Raw genomic sequence first — 16,930 nt, forward strand, 5'->3', positions numbered from 1 at the left:
CCTCTCTGCATTTTATTGGAGTTATTGTTCTTTGCATTCTGATTGGGGTAGACACCCGGCATAGCTTTTTGCATGACAATTGATACCCTTCTTGATCATTCGGGGGCCTCTGGTGTCGTAGTATTGATCTATCTGTAACAGCTCAAACGTCTATTAAGATATCTAGACAGAAAGGTGTTTCGTATAGTACAACCCAGTATAAGATTTCTTTTTGTCATCTACCGAGGAAATAGCTGCCCAAAGACTTGAGACAGATTCGAATTTCAGAATCACCCCCAAAAACCACGCTGAACTCCACCGAAGTGCCGTACAAGTAACAAAAAGAAAGAAATATCAAAAGAAAACACGAGGGTATTAATGATTCCGAACAGAAGCCTCAACCCCAAAAGACCCCTTAATACCGTGTTCTGCCAAGAGTGGGAGCCCAAGTCACCGGATGGGTCTCGGGGGTGGCCTCCTCGTCCGGCTTCCAGACCTTGATAGTCTTGTCGGCTTCACCGGTAAGAAGACGCAGGCCAGTGCGGTCGAAGGTCGAAGCCATGATACCAGCCTCGGCATCAAGAGAACCAGGCTGGGCGGTGGTATCGATAGACTGGAAGCGATGACCGGTCTTCCAGTCCCAGAAGGACATGGAGCCATTATCACCGCCGGAGAAAAGAACGTTGTCGTCGTTGACGGCGAGAGAGTTGATGACGGCGTTTTGGCCCTCGAAGTTCTGCATAAACGCGCCTTCCGGACACTTCCACTGCTTGATGCTGCCAGTGCTGGCACTGGCGAAGGTGAACTCGCTCGGGTGGACGGCGAGGTTACGAACGCCCTTCTTGTGATGTGTCAGTACTCCCATGCTCTTGCCCGCGGCCAGATCCCACAGCCGCACGGTGGCGTCGAGGGAGCCAGAAATGATCTGCGGGTCGGCTTCCTGGCACTTGATATCGGCCACGGTACCCTTGTGTCCGGCCAGGACGTGGACGTTGCTCCGCGTGCGCATGTCCCAGACCCGGCACACACCATCTCGACCACCCGTGACCAGTAGGTCGAGACGGGGGTGGAGGGCAAGCGTGTAGACACCGCTAAGGTGACCATGGTAGTGTCGAATGACTTTGTTTGTTTCCAGGTCCCAGCACTTGACCATCTTATCTTCACCACACGAAAAGAGATACGGGTGCCGCGGCGACACGGCCAGCCCACGTACAGTCGAGATGTGACCCGTAAGCGTCAATCGCAAGGCACCCGTGGCCAGATTCCAGATCTTGATGGTGCGATCTCCAGCTCCACTGGCAAACCACTGGTTATTCGGCTCCACAGCTAAGCTGCGCACCCATCCCAGATGGCCCGAGATCACACGCATCAGCTTCCACGGCGCATGCCAGTCCGGTCTCTGTTGCTTCGTGGCAGATGGTCGCTGGATCAGGCTCTTGGGTTGGTCCTCACCACCGGCGGCACCGGCGCCCGGCGTCCTCTTCACCAGCGACATGGACGCGCCGCTCTGGTCCGCCGGTGCCTGTGACTGGATCTTGGGGCGTTTCGTTCGGCCTGCCGCCGCCTTGGCCTGTTTTTCTGCGAGAACTGGGGAAGTTCCTTCACATCCTGGTATTCTGCCTTTCGTCGGTAGGAAACGCCGATGGAACCATCTGTCAGGGTCGAGGGTGTGACCATCAGGTATTCGGCGCCGAAGAGGTCGGCTGTGCGCTTCGCCGAAGTGCGCACAGCCTCGTCGGCCGTATGGGAGGGGGTGTAATCCATCGTTGGTCGGGGCTGGTGACGATTTCGCCGCGTTGGTGCCGTCGTCGCTGTGCGGAAAAGAGTCGGAGCACGCGCGAGAGTTGAAGCTCCGAGGTTTTCGATAGGTCGTGCGCGCGGTGAAAACCCTGCGCAAGGGTGCTCAGATTGTTTCGGGCAGTAATATCAACTCATCCGAAAGAAAACATTAATCAATTGCTGTCGAGAGTGGCCGCGCCAATGGAGATGGTGGAGTGAGGACTGTGGCGCCTTGGATCTTTTCGCCTTCCGAAGTTGTGTTGATGCCTCAGGCCACAACGACACTCTCACTTATCGCGCTTATCGACAGCTCTCCTTTGCAGTCATCAATGGAGTCCAGCAAGTTCCCTCTGCACGAGGCCGCCCGAGAGGGCAGGAGTAAGTTGCTTTGATGGACGCTCTTGTTGTATTCTTTCAGTGTTTCTAATAACTGGCTTTAGTCCAAGTTGCCGAGTCGCTTCTCAACGTGAGTTCTCTGGTAGAGCCGACTGCCCCGCAGAACCCGCTCTCTGCCAGCTCTATATTTTGACAACTGGGAAAGTGCTAACCATCGACACAGGCTAACCCCAAATCTGCTGTTACTAAAGATGACGACGAACGTCTCCCGATCCATTGGGCTGTAGCTTACAATCGACTCCCTATCGTGGAGTTACTTGTTGCCCACAAGAACTTTGATCCCGATGTTGAAGTGTGTTGCATTTATTTCCCATCTCTTCTCTATTTAAAAAATTGCCATATTCGCTTTGCAGGAAACTACTAACCTCCCCCAACAGGATGGCTCCGGCTGGACGCCACTGATGATTGCTGCCAGCCTCCGGGACGCCGCAGGTGACCCTATCATCGACCTCCTGCTAAAAAAGGGAGCCGATGTGAACGTGAAGAGTACCACGGGACAGGTAAGTGTTTGAATCAATAGTATTCTAATCCAAGCCCGTGTCGGGACTGACAGTTGGGCAGAATGCTTTACACTTTGCCAGTTCCAAGGCCAACATTTCAACCGTCCGCACTCTGATCGCCAATAAGTGCAGTGCTAGAGTAAAAGATGTTCGGGGCCAACTAGCTTTGCATCGAGCGGCAGCTGTCGGGTCTGTGCCAATAATGAAGACTCTTTTGGACGAGGGGAAAAGCCCCATCAATGCGACAGATGGTGATGGGCTGACGGCGTTGCACCACGCCATCTCTGAGGGCCACGGTGATGCAGCAATTTTGCTGCTGAAGGCTGGCGCAGAAGCAGAGAAGCGAGACAATGATGGTCGTTTGGCGATCGACCTGGTTCCAGATCCCAAGGTAAGTCACTCTCGATTCTGTGGTCCATTGAACCCAACGTCTAATCGCCGGGCTTTTCCTTTCCTGTCACCAGGTCAAGCAGTACATCCTGCAAACAGCAGAAAGAGAAGGCATTGAGCTTCCGTGACGATGGCTGTACATTGATAGTTTCTATCACTACCTACAAGACCCGACAATGAAATAAGGAGAAAGAGGCTATGGCCACCTCTTTCGCATATCTGGTGTGATATTCCCCGGTGTGTGAGCAAACTCGGTTTCCAGCCACGCATCCCAGTCCCAGTCAATCCAATCTCCGAACCTACTAGTGCCACGATGTTTTGCCCATCGCAAAAAGGCAAGATGTACTGGCCGTAAAACCAGTCCAGCTTCAAAGCAAATGGATCGTCTGGTCGACGACTAAAGAGTGTTTTTCCAAAATCAATGAACACCACACCGGAAGGGTCTCGATCTGGCGAGCTTATGATCACATTCCGGGGGTGAAGATCCTGGAGCTGAATATTTTTCTCGTACACCCGGCTATCTAGATCCACAATGGATTTGAGGATCTTTTGCCGGGCTGACTGGGAGTAGTGCTCTGGCTTTGCATCTCGCATGGTCACTCCATGGATGTATTTGATCAAAATCATTCGCACAGTTCGGGTTTGCTTCGAATCGACGGCCAGATTTACAGAATATGATCCGTAAAATCGAGGGATGCCTTGCCCCTGAAACTGAGAGAGATGGTGATACACATTCGCCTCATGGGTATAGTGCTCATTGACGCAAAGGAAAGGGTTGAGGAATCCCCCGTCGTCATCGAAATAGAGCGGGTCATATATTTTCGCAACAAGTCTTGTGTCATCCCGGGGCACCTTGGATGCTGAGGTCGCATGTAAAACCCGCACAGTGAAAATTTGCGAAGGGATGCTATCGCCTGTTTATAATAGCTCAACAATTTCAAGGGTGACTGTGTTGTTTTCCAATTGACTGGGCAACGGAGGGTGTTTCGCACATCGCTCAACTGCACTCAAGCGGTATCTCTCCAACCGGTCGCTTTTTTTTATTGACTAGGCAATCCCTGAGAATCGGAGTTGGCTGAGGAGGCCGGTGAGACTGCGCAGTGAAGATCCAGCCTGTGGTATAAGGGACCGGGGGGTTGGGAAGCTCTGTGGATGGGGGATCAAAGAAAGGGAGATTCTCTTCGGAGGTTGGGATTGAGGACATTGTGGACCAAAATTGACCAAGTCAGGTCAAGTCACTCACTCACTCATGAGGAAGGAAGACCAAGGTATTCCCAAATTAGATGTGCAAAGAGCCAAGGGAGAGCTGGGAAAACAATGACCTATTAAATACACTACACGGCCAAAAGTCTACTGACAGTCTATAATTTCGATTTACCCCACCATATTAAAAATTAAAAAACTCCCCTAATATTAATTGATATAAACTTATACTAAATATACAAAGAAAATAAATCAATATCTAGTAAATAAAAGATATTCGCTCCGAGAGCTCTATAGTTTATTCGAGGGTTCCGACAATTCAATTCAATTCAATTCGAAATTCGAAATTCGATTGAGAAGAGCTGGTAACCACAATAGACTATTAGCTCTTCCGACTTAGCTTACAGATGTTCACGGCTAAGCCGACCAATATGTGCTTTATGCCAATTTGTTTTCGGGTTTATGACTGCATGGCAGAAGAATTCCCGCCATTCACACGGGCAGTAATGTTGCACGGATGCGGTAGCCGCAGATCACCGCAGCTAGGGATGAGGGAAGTCTCGGTAGTCTTAAAGGGAGGCAATGTTAGCCGAAGGGGTCGAAAATATAAACCTGGATTCTTCTGGAATAAATCCTCTGTAGGTTTCTGGCTTCCTGGGAAGTAATCAAAGATATCAGGTTATCTTGTTGGCCATGTCATCTCCATCTACATCACGCCTCCCTGTGGGGAACAAGGACTTTACCAATGCCACTGTGGTGATTATTGGGGCTGGCATATCTGGTAAGCGACTCCAGGCTTGCTTATTTCTTCGTCAGATCCAGGAGTCTTACTTTGTTATCAAGGGATGTGCATGGCGATCGATCTGATCCGGCGAAATCAGTGCCACAACTTTGTCATTCTCGAGAAGAGTAGCAGTGTTGGGGGTACTTGGAACGACAACAAATACCCTGGCTGCTGTTGTGATGGTAATTCTAATATTCATGTAGTTGTGGGTGTTGCAAATACTGACAAGCCTTAGTCTGGAGCTCCTTGTATAGCTATTCATTCGCGCAAAACTCCAGCTGGTCGAGAGAATACCCCGGCCAGGAAGAGATTCATGTAACAACTAACCCACTCTATGACCTTGTCGCAAGTGAGAACTAATTTCTCTCTACTTCACTAGGCATATCTCATTCATATTGCAGAGAAATATGGACTTTACAAGCATATCCGATTCAACTCGACAGTGGATGAAGCCCGATGGGACGACGACCAATCCAAGTGGAAGGTCAGCGTGAATGTGTCTGGAAAAAAGGATGCCGAGTTCTCCAAGTCCTATATGATTGTCTCCGACTTCCTGGTCTCCGCAGTTGGTCAGCTCAACTGGCCGCGTGAGCCCAATATCCCCGACCTACATGAGTTTCAAGGGAAGATGATGCATTCTGCCCGCTGGGACTGGAGCTACGATTTTACCGGGAAACGCGTCGCGATTATCGGGAATGGTATGTATAGCTTATTTCGTTGAAGTCAATCATCAGAAGCCCTTGCTCACCACCATCTAGGAGCAACCGCTGCTCAAATCGCCCCAGAAGTCGCCCCGGTTGCGTCCCATCTGACAATCTACCAACGGACCCCCAACTGGGTGGTCCCCCGACGGGATAGACCGATTTCCGCGTTTCAGCGAGCTCTGCTCACCTACGTCCCGCCTCTCCGCTGGTGGAAACGTTCCCTTCAGATGGACTTTCGAGAGGCCCTTTACGCGTCTGTGACAGACAACGACTCGTACTTTTCTCGAATGCTTCGCAAATATTCGACAGCCATGGTGAAAAGCCAGTTGACTCACAAGCCCGAGCTTTGGGATACATTAACGCCCAACTATGCCCCAGGCTGCAAACGGATCATCATTTCGGACGATTACTATCTTACCCTGGGTCGTAAGAACGTCGACCTCGAGACCAGGCCCATTACCTGGGTGACGGAGAACGGCATTGAAGTCGAGGGAGGATGCGTACAGCAATACGATCTCATCGTGCTAGCCACGGGCTTTCGAACTGTGGAGTTCATGTATCCGATCCAGATCTACGGAGCAAATGGCCGGTCTCTGGCAGATATATGGAAGACCGGCGCCAGAGCCTACTACGGCATCACGGTCGAAGACCTGCCTAACTTTGGGATGCTCTATGGCCCCAACACCAACCTTGGTCAGTATTTGATGTCCTCGCAACACTCTTCTGGGGGTGTTCTTGAGGTATTCTAACTACTCATAGGACACAACTCCATTCTTCTCATGATCGAGGCACAGTCACGATATCTAAACACTCTTGTTGACGAAGTGATCCAGGCCCGGCAGCAAGGCAGCACCCTCATCCTTCGACCAGGGCTTGATGCCATAGAAGAATACAATGACCGACTCCAAGCCGCCCTTCGAAAGACCAATTTTGCGGATCCCAACTGCAACAGCTGGTACAAGACTGCAGATGGCATCATCACAAACAATTGGTCCGGAACCGCGGTCGAATACCAGAATGCAGTTTCAGCTGTGGAATGGCAGGACTATATTGCTGAAGGGACAGGGAAGGATCGAGTTTCAAAGAAGAAAGCGACCAAATTGGGACGCGTTCGAGAAGAATCTCTGTTGAACAATACTTCACTGCTTATTGGTACTGTGGGTGTTTTGGCCACGATCGTTGGTTACTTGTTCGCCCGGCCGAGACTGTTGAAAGCATCTTAAGGCAGAGTAAATGTGCAGACTGGGCTTTTAAGGCCAAGTAGCTATAGTCCGTTCGGAATACATATTTTTAGCTTTCTTATGGAGCATTGTGGGTGTGATTGTCCGGGTGATGATGCGAGTGCATTATTCAAGATACTATTGGGGTTAGGCCTGAGTCTTTGGCAAGAAAATTAAAGGAGCGACAGCCCTGAACGCGGTTGGTGCTTATCACAAGAGCTATAGTATATCCTGGCGTTATTTGCTCGAGATTATTGATAATCGATGGAGGTAGTTTTTGGAGTCGCGCTTTGGGGTTGCCAAAAAGTATATAACCCCGAATATTTCATTCTTAGTCTGAATCCTTCTAGATATACATGCTTTTTGAATGCTTTTTTAAATTCATATTCTACTCCATATTCTACACTATTTTTTGTCACGTCCTTTTATTACATTAGACGATAGGTGAGGCAGAGTTAAGGTTAATCACTGTCAACCAAAACGATCCATTCCTTGGTATTCAAAACGTTGAAATCATGCTTCACTTAAATCTAAGCGGAAGTCTGGCTCTTCAGCTCACGAGCCACGTCCTCGTTGCTCGGCTGATCCTCCCCAGGCATGTCAAATCCAAGCACAACCGAGCTTCCGCGCTTCACTCGCACGCGGCAAACCGGCTTTTCACCCGAGGTCTTCATATTCTCGGTGACAAAGAAGCCCATGCTATTCGATTTCTTACCACCGTAAACGCGGTTCCAGGCTCCAGCGGGATCCCAGTGGCACACGAAGTTTTCGAATTTGACGTGATCGGCGTAGTCTCGCACAGTTATTCTGGATCTCTTGCCCTATACAAAGGATGTTAGTTGCTGGTTATCTCACTCAGATGAGAGAGGCAAGTGTGCATGGGAGGGTAAAGTCCATACCATTGTCCTTGGAAAGACGAAAGACGAGAACACAAACCATTTTGATCAACGTTTTCGGGTCCAAAGTATCGAGTAACCTCTCTTATTGGCTTGGTCAAGCTGTATATCAATTTAGTCAAGGTGGTCCCATAGCAGTAGAGGTATCCTCTCATGGTACACACCTTGTGGTAGAAGTCTGACACCGGGTGCAGAAAGATCAGGAGTTGAAGATCGCTCGAACATATCCACTAGGTTGGATCTTCAGAATAAAGAGCTGTCGAGTGAATGAAGCTTGCTTTCTATTTTGTGATGTTTGCAGATGACCTACCTAAATTTCCAGGCTGCGGCGCTGGGTGACGCCTGACTTGAGCGCATTTAACCTCAACTTCATCTCTCATCTTCTCTTTACTTTCAGACAAGGAGCTATTACCAGCCAGAGCAGCACTTTAAAGTGTCACCTCAGATTTACGACACAATTTAAATTTCTTCTAGTACATCAACAGTTTCTATTGAACTTCCGTCGATATACTTTCCCAACTCGGCACCATGGAAGAAGCTGAGGAACCAAGTAAGTGTTCGTCTGTTTAGCAACCTGAAAACCCCAACAATGTCCTGTGCATTAACCTGTCTAGCTGTCCTTACAAAGTCGGCAGTACGTTGAAATTGCAGCTCCAGACACCACACGATGACCAAACGGTGGACGCTACAAGGCCCTGAAAAGCTGCATGGTACTCAAGCTCTTCGATCGACGTTTTGCATCTCAGCTTAGAAAGAACGAGAAATGTGAACGCTGGACCGCGAGCGTCGATGTGCTCGCAGTATGGCCAGTTTGTGCTGGATGGGGGCGCATCAGACTTCATCACCAAACTCAAAGCCGATGACAACTTTGTCGACAACGAGGGTTCCACCTGGAATGCCGCGCAGGAGGAAACCTTTCTCTACAATCTCGCTCGGGGATTCTACAAGACCGAGGTCGAGGTCTACGACATCTTGAACGACCCGCAAAGCAAGGGCATCCCTCGACTCTTTGCGTGTGTCACAATGCGCGACTCCCTTTTCCTCCCACAGCCTGCCTCTATCAGCGAGTATTTCGAAATCCCTGGTATTCTGCTGCAGTATATCAAAGGGTTTCCGTTGACCGAGTCGCTACTCATGCTCCACGCGAGAGCTGGCAGCCGCTCTGCGAAGAAGCCATTCTAATCATTCATCGCGTCGGTGATCGAGGGGTCCTCAATCATGATGTCAATACCAGGAGTTTCATTGTGAGCATGACTCCGGACCAGGTGTTGAAGCCGTTGATGATTGATTTCGCGCTGTGCGACTTCCACCGGGAGTATGAGACCGAAGAAAAATGGAGGGAATTCCAAGCAACCGAAGACGAGGAAGGGGCTGTGGGATATGTCATGCAACGTTACTTGCAGGGCGGCTTCGTCTACACTTGATCGGCTCGGTATACCAAGTTGGACAAGGATTTCAAGAGCGAGTGACAAGGGAGGTGCAGGGTCGGTTTTTCCGCGATGAGCTAGAGCAAATCCAAATCCAAATCCAATTACGACGATTGGCACCAGGTGTCAGGTATATCTTGTCTAGTTCATAAAATTCAAGTCTTCTTCTCCCGATTTGCGCTGGTGAATATATGCAAAACAGCGCAGGTTTTCTATACAGTCCTACAAAGAAGCAAAATAAAAAGCATCACCCAAACGCCCAAAGAAAATCTTGCAACTATTGTTGGCTCGTTGACTCATCTCATCCACTTGACGGGTCGCAAAACCTACTTATTTCATGGTGCTGTCGACCAACTCCCGGTAAATCTTCTTGAGATCGGCAACATCAGCTTGCAGCTCGTCGACCTTCTCGCTTCGCTCGCCCAGCATCTCCAGAGTCGTCTGGTACCGCTGATCGAGATCCACAAGGCGCGTTTCGAGCTCCTGCACACGCGCGTCAGAGACTCTCTTCTCCTCGAGCTCACGCATCAGATCGACCACTTGCTGTCGAGTTTCGTCGCGCTGTGACGTGACACGGGCCAGCTCGTCCTTGGACCCGGCTCGCTCGCTCTCGAGACGACGGACCGTGGCACTCATGCGCTCCACGAGCTGTACGGATGGGCCGGCACCCACGGTCGATTCGGAAATGATATCGTTGATCCCACGCGATGCCGGCGCCTGTGTACCACCGTATGCAGATGGGGTAGCTGGAGTGCCGGAGCCACTGAAGACCTCATCGGGCTCGAAGTTGATCGACGGGGTTTCCATGATCATGGACGGGGTGGACGTGTTGATTTGGGGAGGGGAAAGTACAGCATTAGAAACCGACGTCGGGTAGGAGTTCTGACGCGGCGGCGTGCCAATTTCAGGCGAGCCAGGTGGGAGCGTGGACGAGCGCCGGCTCGGTGGACGGAATTCTGACATGGCCAAAGCGGCCGCCTCGAGGTTGCTCGCCCGCCGCGTGGACGTGACAGGCGACATGCCCCGTGGTCCATGGAGGAAGTTGGATTGTTCCCGCCACCGGGCCCGTTCTTCCTCCAGTTTCTGTGCCCAGGTCGCATCCGACACCTTCTTCTGCTCGAGCAAGTCTTTCTGCGCAGACGTGAGATCGTCGTCGGCCTTCTGGAGCTTTTGCTGCATCTTCTGCAGGTCCTGCATGTGCTCTTCAAGCTTGGCTTCCAGGTCCTGCTCAGATTCCTTTGCACCCTCAAGTTCCTCTTCTAGCCTCTTCGCCTTCAGGTTCTGTGTAGGCATTGTGTGTCAGACTAGTGTTTTCCCAAGCCACAGGCAGAATGCCACAAATCTTACCAATTCCCGAATTTTCTTCCGCATTTCCCCTTCGCGACGGCCAACTTCATCTCGTTCCTTTTCTATGTTTGCCATCCGGGAGAGCAGAGAGCCCTCGAGCGTGTGCCAATTTTCACTTGCGACGGCATACTGAGTCTGAAGAGTCTCAATCTGCCGCAAAAGCGTGGCTTGAGACTCTCCAGTTGCTCCGGACGAGGCCTCTTCTGCGCGGGCACGAAGGCTCTCCATCTTGCTTTCCAGCACCGACTGTTCGTTTCTGAGTTCAGTCTCGAGCATCCGGGCCCTATCTCTTTCCTGTTCCATTTTCTCCTTCAAGTCCTTGATTTCCCTCTTCGATTTCTCCTCGCCAATGTCACGCTCGATCTTCAAATTCGAAAGTTCCTCCTCCAGCTCAGAAGCTTTGCGTCTCTCCTTCTCTGCTGCCTCCGATAGCACCTTCGTCTCAGCAGCCTCAGCACGTGCGGTGGCCCGGCTCAGTTGCGCTTTCATGTCCTGGACAGTCTGATTGAGTGCGTTGCGCTCCTTCGTGACGGCTTGAAGGTCATCGCCCACTCTCTTCTGGGAGGTTAAAGAGTCGTTCGCCCTCTTCTCTGCGGCCTCAGACCGTTGAGCCCTGGCTTCGGCGCTGATCGCTTCCCTTTCCAATTTCTCTGTTTTCTTCTTCAACTCGGTCTGGGATTTTGTGCTCTCCGCAAGCTGCTGGCGTAATTTCTTGATCAACGTTCGATGGTCCATCTCCGTCTTGGATAGTTTTTGCCCTTCCTCAAGGAGCAATGCAATCTTTTCGTCTTTTTCCAACAGTTGTTTGTCGGCACTCCCTGGCGCGGCATTAGCCGCGGCAGTCTTTGCCGATTCGGCTGCATCCTTGGCCAGATATTGGAGCTTCGACTGCAAGGCGTCTATCCGCTCAATATAACCATACACCTCCTCTTGCCACTGAGACTCGGCCGCCTTGTGGTCAGCCTGCAATCGAGCAATAGCTGGATCCTGGTCATCTCCTTGTTCCGGTGGCTCCACGTTCACTCGCGGGGCCTTTTCTGATACCGAAACGCCGGCAACTGTATTTTGGTGCGAGCCCGTTAGATCATCGTTGGTCTTCTCCGGATCTGCAGGCCGTTCCGGTGTCTCCCCGGACGTATTTGGTATTGATCCTGCTGTATCGAATTCCCCGGAAACGCGCGGTGGTACTCCCGACTCGTAGCTGGCCCTCGGTGAGGCAGACACCGACAGAGCGGCCTCTTCATTTGTGGTTGGGTTCTTCTCATTGTCGGCGACAGTGGAAGGCGCCAGGCTAGAGTCGACATCCATACTTGATCGCGCACCATTGCTCGGTGCCGGACTGGACGCTCGCGACGAGACGCCACTGGGGGAAGATTGAGAAACACGACTGTTCGTATTAGATTTCACCACGGCTCGCGCCAAACGTTCCTGGAGTCGATCATTCTTCCGCGCACCAGAAGCGCTGCGTGATTGTGCTAGAGGTCTGTTAGCCGAGTTCAGCAGCATGGAGAAAGGCGGAATCCGTACAGACAACAGGAGGTTTTGGCACTGGTGCCGGTGCTGATGCCTCGGCCTTCTCAGTCTCCGTTGCTTTTGCGCTGGCAGGTTTTGTCGCTATTTCGTCCGGGTCCATCAAGATATTGTCGAGCCGAGATTCGACACCCGCGACGGCTTGCTGGAAAAAAGACCCCATGCCCCATTTTTGCTTTGCTGCCTGCGAGTTCTGCGCCATGATGACAGGTCGATACGTTATCAGGCCGCAATTCGGCTACTGGTACGCAGCAGATGCCTGTTCAATTTGCATGGATTCGGTGGGGGTGTGCTGTTGCCAATATATAGTGTATATCGATAGAGGAGAAGGCTAGGGACTTGATTCGTAGGTAGGTAGCAATCACACAGGCAGCAGACGCGAGAAATGAAGGTCTGGAGGTCGAGGCCAAATAGATGAAATGTATAAGGTTGACACCACGTTGCAAAATGGATGCTGCACAAGAAATCAAATGAAGGAATGTGAGGTTGCTGAGCTCAAAGCAGGGCTATCCAGCAAGATCAATGACAGATCACCGAGAGAAAATCAGGTAGAATGGGAGGAAGAGAGAGAGAGAGAAGGTTCCCGCGTCGAAGACGAGGCGATGAGCCAAGATCCGTTGGGAGCGACAAGCCGGTCTTGGCGTCTGTGCCGTCATCCTCCTCCGAGCTCCTCCCTTCTCGCACCTCCCCCCCAAACCACACTCTTTTGACTAGCTGGGGGTCTTTACATTCATCATGTCGCTGGAGTCACCCACATATCTCAGCTCCCTACAAAACAATATTCGGGCCCGGCCAATTCCGTGGGATGGCGCCGTTCGGGCGGGGAACATCACCGAGGACCACCTGAAGAAGATCAAGGCGGTGGATAAGGTGCGCAAGGACCAGCGTCGCCAGACAATAGAGGCCGACCTTGCTGGGTACACAAGTCTGTTGGCTGGTGGTGAACAGGGAAAGAGTGTCTTGGATTCCGCAGCCCGTCGGACCGATATCGTGCAATATATCTTGGTGCTGGCATCGGATTTGATCCAGGGTATGCCCGGAGCTGTCGAAGACGAGATATTCTTCGGTATCAATACTAATCAACTGGATTTCTCCATATATAGACGTCCCTTCTCTGGCCGACTCGCTCGTTTCGCACCCGGAACCATACAAGCCATTCCTACCATTCTTGCATCATTCGACGAATGCCGAAGACCCGATTCCCTTGCTTACTTCTACGTTTCTCACAGCGCTCGTGTCGCACAGTCTTTTTCTTTCCTCCAAGCCTGCTGCCCGCGACGAGGAAGCTCTCCCGCAACTGTACACCTATCTCTCGACCTTAACCAAGAACCAGGATAGCGGGCTCCAGGATATTGGCGTCCAAGGATTCTCGGAGTTACTTCGCAAAGCACAATCTCGGAAAATCTTTTGGACTCAGCGCCAAGAGACTTTGGAGCCCTTGATCGAAACTCTTCGTGCTGCCGCGGGGACCAAGGAAAATGGAACGTCAGGAAGCAGCACGCGCACCATCGAGCCTGGCCTCGCCGGTGGAGTCGGTCTTCAGCTGCTGTACCGGGTACTGTTGGTAGTGTGGCAGCTCACGTTTGAGAGTGCTCTGGTGGGCGAGGAACTTCAAGAGTAAGTGACTTTTCGGTTGCATAGTTCCTTGGTGTCGCGTCTAACCCTCTCGCTTCAGGAGCTATGAGATCGTTCAACTCTACACCCAACTTCTGCGCCTGTCACCAAAGGAGAAAACCACGAGACTGCTTATCGCCACGTTGTACAATCTCTGTTCAAGCAACCGAACGGCATTGCTGCCCGTGGCTGTGTTCGTTCGGCTCCCGGCCCTTTTGACCAACCTTGGTGGGCGCCATCTGACCGACCCCGACCTCCTCGAGGACCTTAATACGCTGTCTACCATGTTGGATGAGTACACCAAGACACAGACTACCTTCGATGAATATGCGGCCGAACTTCAGTCCGGCCATCTACGCTGGTCCCCTCCTCATAAAAACCCGACTTTTTGGAAGGACAATGCACGCCGGATCCTGGATGAAGCGAATGGCGCACTGCCCAAGAAATTGGCCGAGATCCTATCAAAGAACTGGGATAATGACAAGCAGGTGCTGGCTATCGCCTGTAACGACGTGGGGCACCTGGTCAAGGAGTTGCCGGAACGACGCACTCAAATGGAGCGACTGGGCCTGAAGACACGAGTGATGGAACTGATGGCCGACCAAGATGAAGCGGTGCGGTGGGAGAGCCTGCGAGCCGTCGGGGAGTGGATGCGGTATACCTTTGGGTGATTTTAACATGAGATTTCACAACCAAGGGGTGAACATATAGTGGGCATGTGTGTATTCCTGCCATAGCGCATACGTCTATTTCTTCTATTTCTCTCGGGAGAGTTGTTTATTGCTTCGGGGGCTTTCTAGACATGCAATTACGTCCAACTTCATCCGTTCATCCAGATAGTCCCTGTCAATCTGCAGTGGATCCGCTAGATCGGCTGCTAGATAACGTCCTACAAAAAGCCCGGGACGTTCTAATTTCCGGCTCGGACTGAGTCCGCAGGGGCTGCGTTTCCCCCAAATTCGCCACGCGGAGACTCGAAACGTGGAGATCGTCGGGTTCCCCGCAGGAATTCTTCACCAACCTCGAAAACCGCGTTCCCCATGTCGAGATCGTTCACCGGCTGCAAGAGATGTAAGGCACGGCGGCAGAAATGTGACGAGCAGCGACCAGAGTGCGGGCGCTGCCAGACTGCCGGGGTGCAATGCAAATATGCGATGCAACTACAGTGGGGAGGGCGGGCATTCTCGCGATCGCGGTTTGGAGCCTGCGTCGGGACTGGAGGCATGCAAAGACTGGGTTCGTATTGAAGAGAAGAATTCCACAGATATGGCCAGGGTGATGGAGTCGCTAATCGTCGCAGAATACTCGCCGGGCGAGTTTATCTACACCACGAAATCGGCCAGCGCCGAGTCGGACCTGACCTTGACGCAGCCCGTCGACCCTTTCTCGTCCTTGTCCTCGGATCAGCGTGCCCTGCTGCACCATTTCATCAATGATGCCTCTCAGATCACCGCGTGCCACTCGGGCATGCAACAGGATATCTGCCGGATGCTTGTGCCTATGGCCCTGCAAACTCCCTCGTTACTCTATGCCACCACTGCCCTCTCCGCAATTCACTTGCAAGCCCTACAGAATCAGTCCGAGAGTGTCAAGTCTGCGCCAGACATTGCGCGGTTGATGGCACTCAGTCTGGAACATTTTCGCACAGAACTTCAAAATCCCTCGACCAAGGGCTCGGAGGCGCTGGTCGCGACGGCCCGGACGCTTTGTCTAGCAGAAATACATTCCGGCGCCATCCATCCAAATTCCTGGAGGGCTCACATTGAGGGGGCAAGGGCATTGATGAAGGCGGCAGATGCCGCTGGGGAGGGATCCTCGCTCCAGTCTGCAGGCGGCTTCCGTCCGTATCTGGATCGATGGTACTGGTCGATTGTGTCGCTCACAGCATTGACGGGGAATGGTCCGCCGATTGGGGATATCTCAGACTCCGCTTTGTTTGGTCCCGTCGATCAAGGAGATTCCCCAGACTATTTAGATGACTACTGGGGCTTCACAGTCGACCTTGCAGCAGTTTTTCGCCAGATCGGCGCCGCCGCCTGGCGGAACCATCAGGCCGAGGCCCAGGGCTTTGTCGAGGGCGAAATCGACAGCAACGTCGAAGATGAGGCCGCATGTCTGGAGCTATCCATTCAACAACTCATGGACCGGGGCGCCAAGTCCCAGCCCTCGCTTTACCCCGGGGTCGCCGAAGGACTGTCCGCGGAAAGCGTCCAACAACTTGCGCTCTGCAACGAGGCATTTCAACATAGCGCGCTTATCCAGATCCACCGACGTCTACGCAAAACACCGACGAGGTCGCCCGACGTGCAACAGTCTGTCCAACGGATCCTGGACTGCGCGACCCAGATCGGTCCGTCGTCTGGGCTCAGCCCATGGGTGATTCTTACGACGCCGCTGTTTATTGCTGGTTGCGAAGCGCGGGGCGATGATCGGGATACCGTGAGACATCTACTGGCATCGCTGCATGATACGATCCGAGTCCCGAATGTGCTGCAGTCCTTGAAGTTTCTCGAGCAGTACTGGGCGAACCAGCTAACTGAAGACGAAGACTGGAGCCATTTTCTTGGTACGCACATGCGCTGTCTATCATTCTGAAGTGTCCTGCTTGCTAACACATTGTGCAGATCGAATGAGATTCGACTTCATTCCCTATTAAGGGCTTCCTTTACGACGGTTGTCTCTATGTCTGATGCGCAACGAGTGATGTTTCAAAGATTGTCAATTGAGATATATAAATTGGCTTTTCCTGTTTGTTCTTTTCTAGCTGCCACTGTCTATACCTAGTGTCAATTATTCGCAGGCGCAAAACCGGCAGCACAATTCAAATACATACCAGTGTTTCTATTTGGAAATTGACATCAACTTTGCCCTAATCAATGACAATCCTGTAGTTCCCGCCACTTGGCCCGGACTTATACCCCACCAGCTCATGGATGCCACTACGGCCAGTCTTCTGATCCTAGCTGGCTAAGAGGACATCCAGCAGCTCATGAGCAACACCCGGCAACAAGCGGATCGCAATGATCTGACCAAACGCACGCCACAACTCTTCTTTCGGGTCGATATCGTTCAGCTGGATAACCTGCTCCAGCGAGTATGATCCGAACTGGGGTCAAGATATCTTATGTACAACGAAATCCATTCTGGTAGTCCGGGGTTTA

General features: G+C 51.9%; 8 protein-coding genes across 8 annotated transcripts; 4 read left to right on the forward strand and 4 right to left on the reverse strand.

The window, feature by feature from the left end:
* Positions 1-394: 394 nt before the first annotated feature.
* Positions 395-1,743, reverse strand: NUU61_006687 (WD40 repeat domain-containing protein; the record flags this gene model as incomplete). Its single annotated transcript, XM_056657214.1, has 2 exons — positions 395-1,549; positions 1,585-1,743. 2 exons carry the CDS (start codon positions 1,741-1,743, stop codon positions 395-397), a joined length of 1,314 nt encoding a protein of 437 aa, XP_056510014.1.
* A 344-nt stretch (positions 1,744-2,087) lies between these two features.
* NUU61_006688 (ankyrin repeat domain-containing protein) lies at positions 2,088-3,172 on the forward strand (the record flags this gene model as incomplete). The annotated part of the gene is made up of 6 exons (XM_056657215.1): positions 2,088-2,136; positions 2,199-2,224; positions 2,318-2,446; positions 2,532-2,658; positions 2,708-3,045; positions 3,119-3,172. 6 exons carry the CDS (start codon positions 2,088-2,090, stop codon positions 3,170-3,172), a joined length of 723 nt encoding a protein of 240 aa, XP_056510015.1.
* A 68-nt stretch (positions 3,173-3,240) lies between these two features.
* Positions 3,241-4,248, reverse strand: NUU61_006689 (uncharacterized protein; the record flags this gene model as incomplete). Its single annotated transcript, XM_056657216.1, has 3 exons — positions 3,241-3,343; positions 3,391-3,951; positions 4,139-4,248. The coding sequence occupies 3 exons, from the start codon at positions 4,246-4,248 to the stop codon at positions 3,241-3,243; spliced, it is 774 nt and encodes a 257-aa protein (XP_056510016.1).
* A 692-nt stretch (positions 4,249-4,940) lies between these two features.
* NUU61_006690 (flavin-containing monooxygenase) lies at positions 4,941-6,958 on the forward strand (the record flags this gene model as incomplete). The annotated part of the gene is made up of 6 exons (XM_056657217.1): positions 4,941-5,028; positions 5,091-5,213; positions 5,267-5,380; positions 5,433-5,729; positions 5,790-6,428; positions 6,495-6,958. The coding sequence occupies 6 exons, from the start codon at positions 4,941-4,943 to the stop codon at positions 6,956-6,958; spliced, it is 1,725 nt and encodes a 574-aa protein (XP_056510017.1).
* Positions 6,959-7,485: 527 nt separating this feature from the next.
* NUU61_006691 (uncharacterized protein) lies at positions 7,486-7,894 on the reverse strand (the record flags this gene model as incomplete). The annotated part of the gene is made up of 2 exons (XM_056657218.1): positions 7,486-7,776; positions 7,892-7,894. The coding sequence occupies 2 exons, from the start codon at positions 7,892-7,894 to the stop codon at positions 7,486-7,488; spliced, it is 294 nt and encodes a 97-aa protein (XP_056510018.1).
* A 746-nt stretch (positions 7,895-8,640) lies between these two features.
* NUU61_006692 (uncharacterized protein) lies at positions 8,641-9,033 on the forward strand (the record flags this gene model as incomplete). Its single annotated transcript, XM_056657219.1, has 1 exon — positions 8,641-9,033. The coding sequence occupies one exon, from the start codon at positions 8,641-8,643 to the stop codon at positions 9,031-9,033; it is 393 nt and encodes a 130-aa protein (XP_056510019.1).
* Positions 9,034-9,608: 575 nt separating this feature from the next.
* NUU61_006693 (M protein repeat protein) lies at positions 9,609-12,357 on the reverse strand (the record flags this gene model as incomplete). The annotated part of the gene is made up of 3 exons (XM_056657220.1): positions 9,609-10,559; positions 10,626-12,100; positions 12,153-12,357. The coding sequence occupies 3 exons, from the start codon at positions 12,355-12,357 to the stop codon at positions 9,609-9,611; spliced, it is 2,631 nt and encodes an 876-aa protein (XP_056510020.1).
* A 533-nt stretch (positions 12,358-12,890) lies between these two features.
* On the forward strand, positions 12,891-16,425 carry NUU61_006694 (H(+)-transporting V1 sector ATPase subunit H; the record flags this gene model as incomplete). The annotated part of the gene is made up of 6 exons (XM_056657221.1): positions 12,891-13,185; positions 13,259-13,772; positions 13,831-14,424; positions 14,709-14,840; positions 14,936-16,335; positions 16,394-16,425. The coding sequence occupies 6 exons, from the start codon at positions 12,891-12,893 to the stop codon at positions 16,423-16,425; spliced, it is 2,967 nt and encodes a 988-aa protein (XP_056510021.1).
* Between the last annotated feature and the right edge of the window lie 505 nt (positions 16,426-16,930).

The sequence above is a fragment of the Penicillium alfredii genome (assembly GCF_028826965.1).
Source record: "Penicillium alfredii strain IBT 34128 chromosome Unknown utg000009l_segment0_segment0, whole genome shotgun sequence".
In the NCBI taxonomy this organism is placed as follows: Eukaryota; Fungi; Ascomycota; class Eurotiomycetes; order Eurotiales; family Aspergillaceae; genus Penicillium; species Penicillium alfredii.